The sequence below is a fragment of the Glycine soja genome, chromosome 2 (assembly GCF_004193775.1).
Source record: "Glycine soja cultivar W05 chromosome 2, ASM419377v2, whole genome shotgun sequence".
NCBI classification, from domain to species: domain Eukaryota; kingdom Viridiplantae; phylum Streptophyta; class Magnoliopsida; order Fabales; family Fabaceae; genus Glycine; species Glycine soja.
Window position 1 is genome coordinate 46,177,799 of NC_041003.1, and position 19,783 is coordinate 46,197,581.

The 19,783-nt window shown below is 31.6% G+C and overlaps 2 protein-coding genes across 2 annotated transcripts; both read right to left on the reverse strand.

Annotated features, from left to right (window-relative positions):
- Nucleotides 1–3,025: 3,025 nt before the first annotated feature.
- LOC114398773 lies at nucleotides 3,026–6,538 on the reverse strand. Its single transcript, XM_028360925.1, has 3 exons — nucleotides 5,936–6,538; nucleotides 5,091–5,444; nucleotides 3,026–3,815 (listed from the first exon to the last, which is right to left on the reverse strand). The coding sequence occupies exons 1-3, from the start codon at nucleotides 6,215–6,217 to the stop codon at nucleotides 3,180–3,182; spliced, it is 1,272 nt and encodes a 423-aa protein (XP_028216726.1). The 5' UTR covers nucleotides 6,218–6,538; the 3' UTR covers nucleotides 3,026–3,179.
- A 5,089-nt stretch (nucleotides 6,539–11,627) lies between these two features.
- On the reverse strand, nucleotides 11,628–16,826 carry LOC114398780. The gene is made up of 2 exons (XM_028360929.1): nucleotides 16,047–16,826; nucleotides 11,628–12,140 (listed from the first exon to the last, which is right to left on the reverse strand). Exons 1-2 carry the CDS (start codon nucleotides 16,433–16,435, stop codon nucleotides 11,906–11,908), a joined length of 624 nt encoding a protein of 207 aa, XP_028216730.1. The 5' UTR covers nucleotides 16,436–16,826; the 3' UTR covers nucleotides 11,628–11,905.
- Between the last annotated feature and the right edge of the window lie 2,957 nt (nucleotides 16,827–19,783).

Sequence of the window (19,783 nt, forward strand, 5' to 3'; positions counted from 1 at the left end):
AGGAAACAAATCTTACTCCCACTGACCTTCTGGTATATACAGTGATCCATGACATTCTCTTCAAAGCTAAATGAAGAAATGACCTCATGAAATTTTAAATACCATTGGCAGGAGGCTTGTTTCAATCCATAGATGGACTTATTAAGCTTGCAGACTAAGTGCTCACCAACACTAGATAAGAATCCCTCAGGTTGTTTCATGTAAACCTCTTATTCTAGATCACCATTCAGGAATGCCATTTTCACATCCATTTGATGCAGCTTAAGATCAAAATGAGCTACTAATGCCAGAATTACTCGAAGAGAGTCTTTCTTAGATACAGGGGAAAAAGTCTCTCTGTAATCGATTCCTTCTCTTTGAGTGAATCCTTTAGCAACAAGTCTTGCCTTATGTCTCTCAATGTTGCCTTCTGAGTATTTCTTTGTTTTGAAGACCCATCTACATCCGATGGCTTTTACACCAACAGGCAACTCAACGAGATCCCAAACTTGGTTAGATGCCATAGAATCCATCTCATCTCTCATAGCATTATACCACAAATTTGATTCCTTAGAACTCATGGCTTGTGAAAACGTCTCAGGATCATTTTCGGCTCCAATGTTGTAGTCTGATTCTTGTAGGTACACTACATAATCACTAGGAATTGCTGTCTTTTTTATTCTAGTAGATCTTCTTAATGTTGTTTGGTCATCTTGCTGAGGAACTTGTTCAACTGGTTCTTCACCAGTTTGTTCAATATCATCATGTTGTTCCTCACAAACAACTCGATCTACATGATCACTTTCAACAGCTTGTGGAACTTCAATCACTGGTTGTCTAACACCCATTTTAACTTGAGGGGTGGGAATGACTACCAACCTATTACTTGTCCCAGAAGGTTCAGCTTCATAGTGATCCCTTTCAGAAGAAATGTTCTGAAATTGATCACTCCCACTGATCAAGTCATTTTCAAGAAACTTTGCATTCCTTGATTCCACAATCCTAGTGTTGTGGGATGGACAATAGAACCTATACCCTTTAGACCTTTCAGCATATCCAATGAAATACCCAGTAATAGTCTTAGGGTCTAGTTTCTTCTCTTGTGGATTATAGATTCTTACTTCAGACGGGCATCCCCAAACGCGTATATGTCGCAAACTTGGTTTCCAACCCTTGAATAATTTGGGGCAGTCCTTCTTCATGTGTCCTTTCTTTGGACAGCAAAAAAAATTAAGTTATTCTTAGAATGAATAATGTGAGAAGCTTAACTCAACTTCAAAAGCTAGTTCAAGGGATAAGGATTGTCCTTCACTTATATATAATTGTATTGTTAGTGGATGTGGAATTTGAATTATTTTCAAAAGTTATATTAATGAGAAAGGCAATGTCACAAGGAGTTCCAAATGCCCAGTTGTTTACAAGGTAGATGATACACTAAAAGGCCCAATATTGCTGGCCCAGTTTCAGCTTTTACGTGCAAAACATATTACACAATGCCCTGCACAAGTTTGCCTTCATCAAATAAAGTCATTTCCAGAAGATTGCACCCTCTCTATATGAGTATTCACTCGATATATTGCAGGCAATAAAGTGGATGTATATTCCACACATAGAGTGATGCATCAAAGTTTCGAAAATAGGCCTTACACCATGACCAAACTTTGTATTTTACTGCATCAAGTACCCCTTCAGAATCAATATTTTTCATATTGAATTTGATATCATTTCTTTGTGTCCAAATCCCCCATACCACAGCTGCCCACACGGACCACCAAGCTAGGATTGATTTGTTCCTTTTGAGCCCTCCTCCATGTTGCCAAAAATGATCAAAACAATTTGATGGCAATATATGTACCTCTCCTAACTACAGATAACAACTCTTCCAAACATATTGAGCAAACTTACACTCAAACATCAAATGCTTAGATGTTTCCATACATTCATTACAGAACACGCATTGTAGATTAGCATCATCAGGAATTATTTTTTTTTTTTTTCAAGTTGCATGTCCATGGTTTGAATTCTATCATGTGCTAACCTCCAAATAAACCCTTTAACCTTTGACGGTATAGGTAATTTCCAATTTTTTTGATAAAAATCCTTCGCCTCCAAGGTTTCCCATTTAACAAGATTATCATATACCTCTCTCACCACATATTGCTTCCCTTTATTTAATTTTCATTCCCACCCATCCGGCCTATGTTGATATGGCCTAGCTTCATCTATGATATTCTACATTTGTTGTACCACATTTTCCTCAATTGGAACCATGGCCTCCTCCATCTTAGCTCCCATTGCCATATCCCCCTAAACCGATTTATACGTCTTCATCATCACTTTCCCTAGCACTTGAATCATTCACATTGATAGCTGCTACTTTGGAGACACTAATCTTAAAATGTTTATTTGTCTTCTCTCCAATTGATTTTTATCAATTTTTTTGGTGACCAATTACTTTAGTTGAAAATAAAAATGAACATTGTAATAATTAAGAGAAATAGTTTGAACTTTAAAAATAAGTAGAATTCCAGTTCTCACGATAATTGATTTTTATTTGATTGTTGTGTGCATGTAAGAGTGATAAAATAAGAAAAAAGAGTTTGTAAATTAAAATAAAGATAAAAAAGAATTTCAAATAAATAACCAGGATAAAATTGAAAAACAAAAACGCTAGTAACTTATAAACTTAATTATCTTAAAAAATTACTTAAAGTAACTTATAAAAATAAGCTATAAGCTACTAAATATATATATAAAAAAGTTTGTTCAGAATATCTTAGAAGCTAACAAAAGGAATGAAAATCATTCTTCAATAAAATGACAACGCCTAAGATTCATAGAGTTTCACATAGATAAATGTATCATAAGTAATTTTCTTTGTTTTCTTCATTTTTTTTTCTTCTATAAAGATAAACCTTAATTAACACACGTTTATACACAACAAATTTAACTTGAGCTTCATACTAGATTCTAGATCGAGTGATCACAAAATATACTTAGATTATCCTAAGATTTTACACTTTTTATTTAGTTAAGATTCCAATGAGCATATATCGTAAGTTTTACGTTCTATATTTGTTGCAAGAAAATCACCCTGAAGTAAAGGAATTAAGTTATTTAACAAATACCACATATCCCCTACAAGCTCGACCATGCCCCACAAATGGGATGGATGGTCTTACAAAATGTAAGGTACCGATTTACACGTTTTCATCATCACTTTCACTAGCACTTGAATCCTCCACATTAATAGCTGCTACTTTGGAGACACTAATCTTAAAAGAAGCAGATTGAATCTTATAGGGCAACTTTGCATTGCTTGCAGCCACCCCACACTCTTCCACCCCTTTCTCTTCCTCTCTCTTCAAATCACTAGGTGGTAGGAAGCAATCCATGGACAACCCTTTGATGTTAAAATCCACTTCTTCAATTTGCCAAACCTCTTTTATTCTTGTCGTCGAATGGCTCTCAGGGCATTCACCCAACCTTGACAATGTGACCCAAGTCTTCCCCGCGTGTGCTATGTTAATGCCATCCACAATTCTATAGTCTTGTATTAGGGACTCCATGTTGGTTTCCCAAAATATGGCTTCACTTGCATTGGATTTGAGTTTGATCAAGTGGGAATCTTCTAATTGGACCAAAAGGCCTGTTCTCTGGCTAAAGTAGCCCCACACCGTGTGGCGAATAATCTCTACGTTGCTACTACTTCTTGTTCGAAGTGAATTGGAATCGGCTTCAAGTTTTAATATGAAACATTCTTCATTATTCACTGTCTTCTCTCCAACGCATATGGAGTTGTTGAACAAATTTGCCGTAGACCTTGGATCAAGACCCTGTTCAAAAGGCATTAATTAAAAAAAAAATTATAGAATGGACAACATTATTTATATTGAAATCATAATTAAAATGTGGATATAGTAATATGTGTGTTATTCGACACTAGCTAGTAATCTAGTATTTTGCTTTCTTAACACGTTAGATTTTCCTTCCCCTATTTTGTCTCTCTTATTTCTTAATTGATTGATTGTATGTAGGAAGCATGAAATGGGGGCATATGACTATGATACGTGAATCATGAACTGAGGACATCAAATTAGTGAGCGTTCTTTGTTAGTCAAATTTCATGTCCCGGCAATAACCAAAAGATGCCTAAATGGCGATTACCTAGCTGTGACGCATTAACAAAAGGCTTGGGAGGACACAAGAAAAAAAAAGCTATTTGAAAAAATGAATACAAGTTGTCATGCACCGAGGAATGAAGATAGATACTGTTGACTTTTAGGGTCTAGCAAATTGTTGACTTCTAAGAATGACGATAAGTATTGTTAACTGCTGAATTGGAGGATTACATACTTATGAGTTCGGACTAAATAAGGAAGAAATTTCCTCGCATTACATATTAAATTGTTGACTTCTGTTATAAAATGTAGACAACTTCGCGTTCAGGGAGGGCTAAGTTATTAATTTCTATGAAAAAACAATTTGGAAAGTGAATCGAATTTTTTATTTTTTTTTTCTTTTTTCTTTTATTATTTTTAAAAGGGGAAGCACTTGGTTTTGGATGAGTGGGATTCGGTTAGGCAGCGTTTGGAAACACATTCAAACTAGCTTTTCTGTGTTATAGGGAGCTAGAAATAAATAAAAATTGAGTGACGTGGGAATGCAGCATAGATGGGATCATGGGAACACATTCAATTCAGATTCACACTATAGTGACTCAGAGGAAATCAAATTAAAGAAGTAACACCAATTAATGCAAGAACACGGTTTGGAATCCCTTTTGGCCCCCATTCATAATGGCAAGAGACACAAAGGAACACCAGGCCAACGTCACCCATTTCCTCAGTTCAAACTTGAAAACCGACAGCAGGGAATTTAGCATGAAAATCAGCAAAAAAATTTAAAGTTGCGCGAATCCTCTCTTTAACCCCAATGTCCCCACAGCAACATAACACACCAAATCCTAATCATAATTAATCATGTTCCATTATGTCAAATAAAAACACACACACACACACCTCTTTGCAACTTAACAACTTTAATTAAATGGAAAAAAAACTGAAAACGAAAAAGAAAAAACGGATTAGTAAAACTGAAATTGAAATTACCTGAAGTAAACGCCTAAGTGGTCTTGGTGGGCCACGAGAAGCATGAGAATGATGCCAAGGTGTTTGCCTCCACGCCACTTTGCCGTCACTCCCGGCACTGATTTTGTACCCAGAAACAACTAGTTCCAAGCACCACAGTTCTGGCTTCTTCTGCCACACAACGAACCCTCCCACTTCCTCTTTCATCTGTACCTTCTTCGTCTTCTTGCTACTCACACATTCTTCCCCTTCTGAAAACTCTGACCCTACTCTCACCTCACCCATCGCATACATGCTTTCCACCGAATTCAAACCACTCTCTCCTCCCACGGCCGCCACGTATTGTTTCACTATGTATTTCGCCATCGAAGCCTCCTTCACACACACAAACAATCAAAGAGTTAAAATTGAGATACATATACATATATATACTCAATTAGTCAATTATGATCATTGTATGCTTAAAAAACAAAAGGAAAATACTTGGATACAGTTTCCTTAGGCGTTGTCGTTTTTTGGTGTTGTTCTCCAAACAGAATTGGAATTTCATCTAAGTAATTAATCCGCATGATAAAGGTTTGCAATAATAAAAAGATTAACATAGATTACCAAAATGAAATTCCAATTCTTATAGGAGAATAACGCTCAAAACACCTGGCAAATGCTAACAATGTGACAATGTTATGGGATTGAGAATTGAAGTTTCATCTCAATAATATGTATAAGAAAGGTTTGCAATAAACATCAACATAGATTATCAAGATGAATTAAACTCCAATTCTGATTGGAGAGTAACACTAAGGAATTGCATCTAAATTTTGTCAAAAATAAAAAAGAGAGTGTTGTCTTATTAGTCATTTACTCACAATGTTATGGGATTTAATGGTGATAGGTTGGTTGTGAGAGGTGACAGGGAGAGGGATCAATGGCGCTCCAACAACACCAAGCAATAGTTGGATATCTGTGTTTTGGCCTCCAAAGAGTGATGATGATCTTGAAGATTCAACATTTGGCTTCATCCATGACTTCATGTTATGCCAAGCTCTGCTGGTTCCACTCTTGATGGTGAAAATCTCCTCAGGGATGGGAACCTCCAGCACCGTTTCGAGCCCATCCTCGCGAGTAAGATTGGGACAGAGCTTCTTCATAGCAGAGAGAGAGAGAGAGAGAAATTAAAGAGATGAGTTAAGAAAATGTACTTTGGTTTCGATTACCATGAACACAAGAAAGCCTTTGGAGATAAAGGTAATGTTTATGGCTATAGATGGCTTATGAGAAAGAGAAGAGGAAGGAGAGGATTGAAGTCTTGAATTCAAAGGGAGCTTGGTAATAGTAATTATTAGGATATTTAAGGAAATCAGAAATGGGAGATTTCAGATTTGTATCAGATATAACATATTAGAGTGTTGAGTATGTAACTTTGGAAAAAGATTAACAACCAAACTATTGGGACCCTCACTTGTCTATGTCGTCGTGTTGGCACGCCTCTCATACTATATACTAACTTGTTATAGCCAACTTACGGTTTCCCTTTAAAATTAATGATGTACTTGTTTCTTTCTTTGTAGTATAATTTTATGATTTTCATGTCAACTTATTTTATTATTTTTCTAAAGGGAGGGTTGTTGAGATTAAGTTACGTCTTCTGGTTAATTATCTCCATTTACTCTGGCAGAAAATGAAAGGCCAAATCGTTTTTAAAAAAAGTCCTCGAGTTCATACCATTACTTTATATAGTCTTCCTTTAGCCTGGTTTTATTTGTCTCTCGGGATAAATTAATTTGTGTCAAATATAATTTCCTCTTTGTTGAGTAAGAGTAACGGGGAATCAGAAATTTTAGTGTTGCAACCTGCAAATGTTATATGTTAATAATTATTCTGCAACTACTTAGATCACGAGGCGTTTGCAAGAGTTTTTTTTTATACTTAATAAAAGTAGTTTATATTTTTTTTTTTTATATATCATGCATATACTTTATTAGAGTCAATCTTGTTTATGTCCGACGAGAATGTTTCTTAATCCATTGAATCGACATGTTAAATAATTCAGTATCATATATATAAAACCAAAGAATCTTATACCACCAAATCAATCTTTTGAACTAATTTTTAATTTATTTTAATGAAGCTTTAAGAATTTCTAATATTAATGTTTAACTAAATTACTAACCCAAGTTTAATTTGCCACGTAACTTATATCACCAACCGCCTAGATTTCACCCAATTGTTTGAGTATTAAATTATGGAAAATTTGACTAAATTTTATAATGTGTCAACTATTATTAAAATTGGTAACAAAAAATTCTTGCCGTACCCACAGTTTCTTAATTCAGTCATTTCTCTCATGTGATACTTTAGACTTTAATTTTAATACATTTTTAATATTAAAAAATAGATGGTATGTAAAACATCAATATTGACTTAATTAAATTAATTAAATAAAAAAACTAAAAATCCATCAAAATTATATAAAAGGTTTTTCCTTTTTTCTTTTTCACTTCTAGGTAAAAACGTACATGGAAATTTAATGATGTAACAACAATATGGTGTCGTTTCTTTTTCACATAGTAATATTATGATTAATTAACTATATTGAAATTGACATTGTAGCATATGTGAATGTGAGGTGAAATATATATACTTAGTGTGTCCGCCACACAATTGATCAGATACTTTCTCGTCAGGCATACACATAAACACAATAAGTGAATTTGATTTTAAGAGGTGAACAACTTTCATTAAAAGTGAAACAAACAAAAAGAAAAGAGAAAATCATTAGCTAAGTTGCAATTGGGAGAAAAAAGAAGCACATAAGGATGAGCTCCAAAGAGAGTACATTGCCCCACAATTCAAACTTTGTTACCTCCTACAATGGCATATACTTTTATAAGCTTTGTCGTTTTTATCCAATAATTACTAACTAGTTAAAAGGATAAGATCATGCTTATTCAAGATACGCTACTTTTTAAACTTGGGATAATTGTCGGCAACACATATGATATATGCAAAGAACTTAAAGATGCATGTCCCAACCATACAAGATGTGATTATGCAAGATGCGACCAACATTCTAATTCTAATTGTAATTGAGAATGGTAGCCCATGGCCTTGGCCATAGGTGGTTGCTGGTTACAGGTTAAGATCATATGAATCTATTCATGTCTCCAATGAACAGGGCCACGTGAGCTGTGTGGTATGATCCAATTTCTGATTATTGGTCTGGTTAAGCTGACAAGGAAGGTATATTAAGCGACAAAATATATAGTGCCGTTTTTGGATTCTGAATCATTTCATGCACGTTCATGAAAATGCTTCAGTAAGAGACATAGATTGGCCACGGGCCGGGTAACTTAACTATGTTGTTGTTACAACAATCGAGATGTATATTATTTATGAAAACCTTCTTTTTTTTACAAAAATGAAGAAAAAAATATTGATACGACACTTTTGTGTAACTTTTTATGTAATTAAGAGAGATATAAAAAGAAGAAGAAAAAGCTTAATTATGATTAGACGAGAGATATATAATAGAGAGAAAAAGGAAAAATAAATTGTAAAAATATGTACAAGAATATCATAATAAGTTTCACTCTTTATTTATTCAGGCAGGTAAATTTTCCTGTTTCCTTGTCCCCCGAGGAATCTCTATATCTATTCATGAGTTGTTTGATATTGTATTGATCTGTTCGATATTTGTTACGAAGTACTGAAGTGGGCATGCCTTCAGATTTGATTTGATTTTATCATTAAAATAATTTCCACTAAATAAACTATTTGTAATATTAAACATTTTAAACACATGTACTTTTTTTTATCCTCAATGAAATCGTTTTTTTCTTATTATTTTCATTTTACATATATATTCATAATGTAACCTAGGGGGTTAGGGAGTTCTAGTTCCTCATATATATGTGGTGAACTCAGATTATGCAGTTAAGGTGACAAATCAATGAGCGCTAATCGCGCCAAGTTAATGGCAGCAACTCGTGCACTGACTCAAATTGCCTTCCTATTTATTGTTAATCATAGGATTTTAAATAATGATGCTGCTTCATCCTCAACTAAATTGTCAATTTGTCATACTCGATCTGTTATATAACTTATATTATATTATTCCTAATTTCCTATGTTTGTACAGGTGAATTTTACCTTTACCTTCTCTGCCAGGCATTATTTAGGTGGATGCAATGTTAAAAGGTCTATATTTAGGATAATAATAACAAAAAAAGAGTGTAATATATTATTATGAATTGTCAGTATAATGGCAGCCAATAAAAAAAATATAATAAATATGATTTTTAAAATAATTATTTTAAATTTTAGAAACTTATTATATATATATATATATATCAATTAAAAATGTAAAATACATTTATTTTCATCTTCCCTTATATTTTTTCCCTGAAACTAAATTTCTGATGATGGTATATATTGATATGGACAGTTTATGACTGACCCATCACATGGCATTCGACGCTTCAGATAATGTCTTTCACATCTTTTCTTTTTTGTTTATTGAATTTTTTTACATTATTTATAGGTATATTTAAAAAAATTCATACAAAATGCAAAAAGGCAACAAAACCTACGTTAAAGTTATTTTAGTATTATCATAAATTAAATTTCAATTAATTACAGCAATAAATAGCGAGCATATGCAAATATTTAATATTGCTCCTCCATTCTACTTTTTTTTTCTTGTTAAAGTGGGGATAGGGGGGATATACATGGATCTAAATGGTCTGTCTGGATCGTAGAGGGGGAACAGAAGGACAAAAATTAAGAGAAAGGTACTGAAATATTAAAATAAGATTCATGTTCTATATGATAAAAAAATTTATAATGATATTTGAAGCACTTGAGAAAATAAAGCATTATATCATGAAATGAGTAGTGATCAAATATTAATGTTACAATCATACAAGACATCATTATATATTGTTATTGGAATAAAATAATTGATTCAGTGGATCGAATATTGTCTTTAAAAAAATCATTGTTAACCCATGCTCCTAAGTTAGTCCTAATTGACATGGGAATAAAATCATTGTACGAATCTTAGAGGATAAAGTCTCGATCAATCTATTTTTACCTTCTTTTCAAGTCTTTATCAATGTTAAACATAATTATAAATGTTCAATTTTTTTTCAGGGTTCATGGACAATTCTTGTCCCTACTATAATCTTAATTGGATTGAGTTTACTTATAAGCGATTTGGTGCATGGTAAGGAAATCGTACTCGGTACTTCTAAGAAAGGACCAAGATTTGAAAATACTACCCTCATTCATTCTCTATTTAAGTTTTTTTTTCCCTTCAAATTATTAATATTTTGCAAAGCTAAAGTCTTATTGCTCTCTCTCTCTTTCTCTCTCTCTCATTATTAATCGATTTCTAGGGTATGGAGGACAAGAGGTTTTTTATTGCACTTTTTTCTCCACAATCTGTTATAGTTTTTAAGTCCTATAAATCATACTTTAATATTTAAATTAAAAATAAATTTTTGACAGTAAAAATTGTCACAAATTAGAATTTAATATTCCTTATTTATAGCCCACTCTAATGACATATAAAGAGAAGGACTAAAAAAGTATTTTATGAATTTGGAGGACTAAAAAAATAAATTTTAATTTTGGGAACTAATTGAAACAAAAAAATCTTATATTTAAGAAAATAACAACATATTTAAACATTTAATAAAAGTAAAATATTGTTGTGTTTGGATTAAAATATACTTATTTAATATCTTATTATTTGTTATATATTATTCTCACAATTATTATATAAGGTTAAAAGCTTATTAATAATTTGAAGAAGAAAAAATCATTGTTAACCAATGCTTTTTTATCACGTTCAATTTTTTTTTATTGTTTTTTAAGCTGTGACAGTTAAAAATTATTACAAATTGAGTTACATATCTCATGTTTGATTACATTAACGATGTATGCAAAGGACTAAAAAATTAGTTGTGGAATTCTAGGAACTAAAATAAATTGGGAACTAAAAACATATTTAAATAAAATAATTTACTATACAAATCTTTATTTTTAATTTAGTATCAATTTGATCTAACATTAGAGTGGAATGAGATAAAATTAATTTCATTAAAATGTGTATTTTTATTTTAAAAAATAGGAAAACTAATTTTTTGATGATAAAGTAAACGAGCCTTAATCTGTCCTAATGAAAAATTAACTTATGGATCGCTCAAGGTTATCAAGTTACAGTATAAACTTCCTGGGAATGATCTTGTATCCACACATGGAGCAATGGCTCTATTTTTAGTGTTGCGTGTTCTTTATTGCTTGGAGTTAGATAACGAAGAAATTAGACCAGAATTGGAGCAAGCATGAAGGAGAAATAAGTTTTCATACAAAGGACAACAATACAATTTTGAAAGCTAATGATCAGATCAGATCTCATCTTTCTATTAAAAAACTAACACTGTATCTAATGGTTAGAACTAGGTGGTGCACTAATGTACCCAAAATTGTTAGGTGCATTGTAGAAAGTAGAAACGTCCAAGTTTGAGCATCCATTCAAGTACAATTTCTACAAGATGCAGCGAGAATGATATAAAAATTTAATTAAGAAAATAGTGATAAACATCCATGGTGCTATTCTAAGCTGAGCAAAATAAGAACAACCATATAATACAACAAATACAAATACACTGTGAACATCATATCATATGGAAAGAAATACACAGATCCCAACCAACTAACTAAGCAGGCACAGGTATTGAGTTTGATACCTGCGTTAAGAGCCATAGATTGGTCTAATAACCCATTAACCCCCCATCATCTTAACCTGCTTCATCCTCAAGTTACACGGGAATTCAAGAGGGCACATTAAAGTGAAAAAGCCAGGATATGACAAAGGCAAACACCATACAGGCTAGCAGAAAATTCAAAAAACGGTGACCCTGCCAGAAATTTTGAGTTTCTGCCAGTGGTGCCGGTCCAGATGATGGTGCCGTGGAAGCATCGTTTGCCTCATTCCACTGTTCTGTCATTTGAATTTCAATAGCTCCGGCTACATTGCGTGCAACTGATCCACAGATTTCACAAGTTCTGCTAATCATACAAATCAAATGATTAGTGCATCACACAAGCCTATAATAGTAAAATATTAGTGCAGCAAATTTCTATAGTTTGAAAACATAAGCAGAAGCAAACCAATTGAATGGATTAATAGAATCTGCATTCAATGCGTGATTTTCCAAAACTTAATAGATGATCAAATTATTGATCTTGAGCCATATTTTAGACAAAAACAAGTTTCTGAAATGCTTTGCACCCTAGTTCACTTTAACCAATCTAAGTTTAGAATACATAATTTCAGAAATAACAGCAAATATTACTGATTTGCCAAACTGCTGTCACTTCTTAATGTTCTCGTGTTTGGGCTGGGAACAGATTACTCAAAGGAAAAAAGGCTAAGGAAAACAGTCAAGATAAAGACACAAAAGAGAGTGCATTCATTAAAAGCTAACAATGAGATTATCCTCAATAAGCTGGGAAATATGGAATAAAAAACTTGGAGTTGTCCAACAATGTTTCATTGTTAAGGATTTCGTTACAGACTTCCTGATGTGATTTCATAACTAGAGAATTTCCAAACTTGAAAGAGAAAGGTAAAGCAGTATAATTGATCTAATACAAATTATATGTCTGATAAGAAAAGATAATCCTGAGCATAATATTCTTAACTAATGATATGATCAAAGTAAACCAAGAAAATCAGCCTAAGGAAAATTGATGCCAGAAAGTATGAAGCTTAATTGTACATTGAAGTCATATAAGTTTCAACCACAATTTAAAAAGAACAAAATAGTGATCAAATGAAAGTAACCAATAGATTTTGATCCCATGAAGACTATCACTCGCCAAGCCACTAAATCCAGCTATTATTTTCATCTTAATATCTTTCTGTAAAATAACTAAAACTCTTCTAAACTTGGTATTTCAGTTCACAATAATAAATATATTACTTAAAAATAAACTAGAGACTGAAGTGCCATAAGCTTCCAATCAAACATTAAATAATTGAACCTGTACTTTCTATCAATTACTAATTATACTCACAATACAATAATCCTTTCAAACTTCAACTTTTTCCCCTTCTATGCTCATAATGAAAATCTCAGAGTAAGAGGTTGTCAAAAAAACTTTTCAAAATTTACATCTTTTTTCTTTTATATGATTAGTAGTGGCAGGCTCCTGCCTCCGTCTGATCAGTTGATTTAAAGTTAGTGACATTTTTTATGGCTTGGTGTTTTGCTCTCCCACTGCTAAAAGAACTTGTTTCTTTTTTAGAAATAGAACAGTAAAAGGAAGGAAATATCATTCAGAAATATGAGAACAATCTAGATGCAGCAATTTTCATGTTACTTCCTACTGTTTAACCATTAGATTTATGCATTTTTGGCTCTATAGGTTTTCAGAAACCTAATGCAGATATAAAAGAAACCCCTTGCCTTTAAAAGTTGTTAAAGTGAAATTGTACAAAGTAGAAACTCATAGTTCTGCTTTTGCAATCTCAAAGTTAAAAAAAGACATCAAATCTCAAAGTCTGCAATTTTTGTATGAAATTACTTTTTTCAATGGTCAACTCTGTACATGACAGTTGGTCAGCCTAACAAACACAACCAAATACCAATGACCAACTTTAGGCCATGTTTGGATTGAAGTTTGGAAAGTACTTTTGCTAATTTCAATGCACAATAACGAATTTCAATACACCAACTTAAATCCAAACATGCACTTATATATATGAGATATTGGCTTTGCTGTAAGTCTTCCTGAAAATCTGTATGCATTCTGAATGTATGAATGTCTTTAATACATTTGTGTCTTAAGCACATTTAACCCGTTTAAAATTCAAATTCTGCAACTTATTTCTGTTTTAAAAGATTACTATCAAGACAAAAATCAAGTAGAAACCTTATGCATATATGATATGGTCAACTACAAACCTACTAAAAAAAGTAAAGAGTTTATATGAATCAGGATTGAAACAGGTGAGACAAGCATCATTTTTCATTTGAAGGCGAAAAGGGAATCAAGAATAAGAAAATATGAGGTGGCCACCACTACAAGGGAAGAGCTACACATTATGAAACTGTCAAAAAAAAAAAAAACCTACGCATTATGAAAGATCATTGAGGTAAAAAAACTATTGAGAAAACTGTGTCATGATTACCACAAAAGCAGCATTTTGTTCTCAAGTATATTCCCCGAAGCAATTCTATGCCCTATTTATATGTAGAAAATTCAGAAAGCTAGACTGTGATTTAAAAGTTAGTAACATCTAGGATCCCTAAAATGAAAGATAGGGGGCTTAATTTGCAGGCTTCAGATCTCCACTACAGAGCAAAATGAATAACTAGAAACAGAAAATGGTAAATGAAGAATGAACAAGAACAAAAGATGTCATATAACCAAGTTTCATACTTGCAGCAGTTTAATTTATTTAGTGCTGGCCAGTAGTGAAAGCCAGAACAAATCAGATCTGGAATGAGCATAATTTGACTACATAGTGCAAATTTTCAATATGCAATCCCCATATTCAACCAAGAAACCCATAGAACTATGTATTTAATTTCAGTATCTTTCTCTTGGCACACCCAACACTTGAATATCATTTAGGTGATTTTTTGAATTAGGAAATTACTAGATCCTGTCAACAATAGGTGAAATTATTACTTCATGAAATACAGGTATCACAAATGTCCTACATGAACGAATGAATGATACACCCATTCATGATTTCTTTTAAGGAAAGAAAAAAGAAACTAATGAATAATGATGGCTTGATCAATAAATAAAGGATAATTATACTAACCTCTCTTGAGGTTAACATTAATTGCACTTACAGCTTTCTTGATTAGGAAACTACGCTCACCTCCCTATATTAACTATTTTTACACTTTGACATCCTTCTTTTACAAGAAATTCCTCATAACTCCTAAACTTTTTATTTATGGACCATACATGCAGTCTCATTAAAAATAACAAAGCAAAGAATATAAGTGTAGTTTTTCAAATAATAAAGGTTTCAACAATTCAGTGTAGTCAACACTAACCTCCAGAAAGGTCAGTGTATTTACCCCGTATAAATAAATGATGGATCTTAATGTCAGTTGACTTAGGACATGTTTACTAGTAAGGTTTTCGAGGAAAAGGAAAGGGAGGTGCAAAATTGTCATTTTTTATTCAGAGTTATAAAAAATATTGTTTATTCAAATAAACAAAGGATTAGAATATCATTTTATGTCTTTATTTTAAAAATTACCAAAATTAGAAAATACTTATTAGAAATGAAAATTTTGTTTCCCTTTTCCTCCAAAACCTTACTCCCAAACAAATATTGAGAGGTAGGAAAACAAATCAAACAAATATTGTAATGGCTGATATATATGTCTGGACTGTCAGACCTGAAAATATGATATTTTCAGCTCCCTTCCAACATTTTCCTGAAAGCATTTAATCTTTACCTAAACCATTTTTGGAATAATGTAGCCTAATTTAGCTCGCACAATATCTTTTTGTTTGCAAAAGAAGAATCAGATTCACACTCCACTATTGAGACACTTCATCAAGCATGATCATTTAACCCACATTATTATCCCAAATCCTCTTCTCATCATAAGCATATGCTAAATTGTCAAGGGCAAGTAAGCAGCAAATAGACAAGTCAAACAGCACCAGATTTGGAAAAATAAAATAAAATATAAATATCCAAGCCTCAAATTAAAGCAAGGTCAATATAGTACCCTGGTCATAAGTCATAACTTCACTCCAAAAGAAAAAAAAAAAACAAAATTAAAATTGGTGAGTAGTAACTAATAAGAAAGAAGGAATGGAGGCAAAGGTGACAAGTTCCATCCTAACAAGCAAACAGTACTCATCAATCTTACAAATTCACAATACTTTGCCACGAACCAAGCCATTCCAAAGACATGAAAGTGTACTTACTTGTTTCCCTTGATCTTGAACCAAGCCTCGGCACACTGCTTGTGAGCAGCAGCCAAATCATCCTTGCAAGAACATCCCAACTCAATGGGAGTCCCAGATTCATGGTTGGTCATATCCATGCTGAGATGGCAAATCCTACAATCCCTCTCCTCATTGGCCAAATGCACCTTAACCTCAGGAACCAGATCCACCTCCACTGAACACTCTGATCCTCTCTCCTCACACACTCCCACAATCTCAGTGCCAGAAACATGGGAGGACCTCCTTTGCTCCTTATCTGTCCGGTCGCTAGCGTCGGAGCACCCCTCACCGCCGGCAGAGCTCCGGTGACAACAGCCATCATTGTCTATAGCAACAGCAACATGAGACTTGTCCTCAGTAACCAACATTTTGAACACCCAAGTTGAGAATCTTCATGTAATGACTCAGGGAGGCAAAGATCATTAATACCCAGCAAGTTTTAAAGGAGAAAGTTTCAGTCTTTCTGAACCCCGGCACGAGTTGTGTGAATTTTGTGCTAAGTAGTAAGTACTTGATGTTTGTGATCTCTCTCTTCAGAGTCCCTGACACAGGACCTTTGAGAAAGAGAGAGAAAAAAAAATGGATCAACAAAGATGATATAAGAGGAACAGCATTATGATTATGCAGTGATCTGATGGGAGAAAATTAGCAGCAAAAAAAATCCTTATTTTATTTTGTTTGTTTATTTCTATGTAAAAAATGGGTCTCGGAAATCTAACAGTTTCTCCTCAAATACTGAAAAACATAGTTTTTAATATGTCTTATTTTTCTCAATGCCGCTGTCGTTACCATAATAACAAGCAAAAGAAACCTTAAACAGGGGAGAGACTGTTGAACACGGGTCAAGGTGAAGTGACATGGTGTAATGAATTATGAGATAAGTGGGGCCCACGTTTTTTTTTCTTCTTTTTTTTTCTCTTGTCGAGTCTGGCCAGAAAATACGGTGGTTTATTCTACTGTGGGCTGCAAAATGATGAGTGTAACAGAGCAGGGAATGTAAGAAAGAACGAAAAGGGGAATGGAAAATGAAATGAGCATTCAGCATTGTGTTTAAATTTTTTTATTTCAAACCACTAATATTATGATAATTATATTAATGATTTATTATCATTAAATTTTATTTTATATAATTAAATTAAGTGAGTTTGTTAAATAATGAAATAAGATGATATGAAATTCATTTGGTCTATTAAAAAATAATAAAAATCTATTAAGTTAACATAGTATAAAAAGACTATAATCTTTTACAGGAGTTGTAAAAGATTCTATTAAAAAATAAGGAAACTCAAAGAATCATATAATCACTGTGAATTTAAATTTTGATGTGTTTGTTGATTAATTATTATAAATTTAGATATTTTTAAAATTCTTTTTAATAATCTAAGTTATTATGTTGCTGGTGGTTATAAATATTTTTTAATAGTCTCCTAGAATTTTAGATATTAAACATAAAATTGAGGAGTGAGGTTTATGATTGATAGATAGAGGTTACCTAAAAACTCTCTGTTGCAGTTGCAGCTGCCAAGAACACTACAGATCAAACTGTCAAAAGCACAAAATTCTTTGTCCTCTTTTGGCATTCACCGCTTTCACTTTTCTCTCTTCTATTTTTTCTTGTCTTTTTATGTATCTTTCACTTTTCTTAATTATCTAAACTTGAATAAAATAAAATATATAAAGTAGTTTGGTGAGGTTAAAATGTGCATGATTGATTTACCATTACAAACAAACCTTCGTAGCAAAAAGATTTTTACATAAATATATATCTACATCTTCTTTTCTTTTACGTTTAATTTTCATTTGACTGTTAAATTTTATCTTAGAATTCATGTAAACAAATTGAGTGTTAAACCAAACATGCTCACATTAGTTGAATGGATGCCAACGAAGATAAGTTAAGTTTTTTGTTTTAATTGAAGGTAAGTTAATCAGATAAGTTTTTTGATGTATGTAATATTTATATATAAAATTGTATATTTTCATTAAATTTGATTATTTATGTTTTATTAAATTTATTAAAACAATATAATACATTATTAAACAATAGTATAAATTATGCTTATAATTTCAATTCAACTTATTTAAACGGTATATTATGTCTGGCACGCGTGTGTATTGTGCACTGCAGATTGTTGGTGCAGTTAACTTCAATGTAATTATAATGTAATAAAAAATGTAAATGAAATATAAAAATAATGAATGTAAAAAATAAAAAATTGTCAACATATGATCCCTAAAAAGAAAAATTTATTACAAGATGATGAAATAGTGAAATTCTTCTAAAGATTTATAACCATTAATTTAAAATATGATTCTTAAAAAGTAAAAACTCACTATAGGTAAATGATATGTGTGTGTAACACGCAAAAGCTATTCATAACTTAATAACGTTCTTCTAAAAAAACCTTAATAATGTTGAAGTACAAAGCTTAAATTTGATTAATTTAAATACTCAAATTTTAATATAAGCTTTAATAAATTTGTTTATCTAAACATACAAGTTTAAATAAACATTTATAAACCAAACTCAAATAGCTCATCTTATTTAAACTCCTAATTTTTACTATTAATTTCAGTTATACTTCATTTACTATCATATCACTTCTTTTATGAACTAATAGTTATTTTCAAAGACAAATATTTTATAAAACACTAAATATAAAAATAGAAGTTATATGAAATACGAGTCTTTTTTTCCTCGTACTGATATGAGTTAATTTTTAATCTACTGTAATATTATGAGACTAACATTCAATTATACAATTCTGTATTAATTTCTTATAAAATTCACTATTAGTTTACATGTTTTTAGTGCCGTATGTTTAAATTGGCATAACCAAATTACATGTGATAATATTCGGTGACAAAGATAATTGCTTTGCCCTGACGAATAAGAAAAAATTTGTAAGTACAGGTTCTTTATATATATGTAATTTATTATAAACTTAATCGTTAATTTTCTGAAATATTAATTCTTCAGTTTATATCTTTCTATGTAATTGTTACACTTAATAATATTATGAATGGAAAAACATATTTAAAAATATTTTTTCATTAAACGTGAGGATTAGTAATAAATAAAATTAATAAATATTTTTTTAATACTATAATTTTTTTAATTTTAAAATAAAAAACCCAAGCAAAGTAGCAAACACAGCAGATCTTGATGGGTACATCAACCTTACAGAGTCAGGCACTTTACCACCACCAAATCCCATAAAATGACCAGACACACATCGAGCCATAATATTGCCAAAATGGAGGGACTTTAGCATTTTTTTTTAAGAATAAACATTCAAATTTGTTCTGAAAATTTGACATGCTGACAAGAAAAATGAAAAATTGAAAATTTAAATTGAGTCTTTGAATGTGTATAGAGCACAACAAAATAATTTAATGATAAATTAAATTTTAAATTTTACAATTTAATATTAAATTATTTCTTAAAAAATATAATTTATTGTTAATTTGATTTTTGAACATTATAACTTAATGATAAAATGATCTCACAAATTTATCATTAGTTTTAAGAATTAAATTTATAATTTTTATTTTTCAAGGATCAATTTATCATCTTATTAGATGAATTTTAGTATTTTTTTTAACGTATTCTTTTCAATATTAGTTTACTCCTCTTTTTAGAGAAGTTCAGCCACGTAAAATTGCATAGCATTTTAAAGGTGTTAAAAATTGAGTTCTAAATTAATTATAAAAAT

Bases quoted from the DNA above. Each gene is read 5' to 3' on its own strand.
- LOC114398773 (XM_028360925.1), bottom strand. From the start codon at position 6,217: ATGAAGAAGCTCTGTCCCAATCTTACTCGCGAGGATGGGCTCGAAACG. The intron at 5,445-5,935 runs GTGAGTAAATGA...GTGTGTGTGAAG, and splicing joins CCATTAAATCCCATAACATT to GAGGCTTCGATGGCGAAATA. The intron at 3,816-5,090 runs GTAATTTCAATT...CCTTTTGAACAG, and splicing joins CACTTAGGCGTTTACTTCAG to GGTCTTGATCCAAGGTCTAC.
- LOC114398780 (XM_028360929.1), bottom strand. From the start codon at position 16,435: ATGTTGGTTACTGAGGACAAGTCTCATGTTGCTGTTGCTATAGACAAT. The intron at 12,141-16,046 runs GTAAGTACACTT...TATGATTAGCAG, and splicing joins TTCAAGATCAAGGGAAACAA to AACTTGTGAAATCTGTGGAT.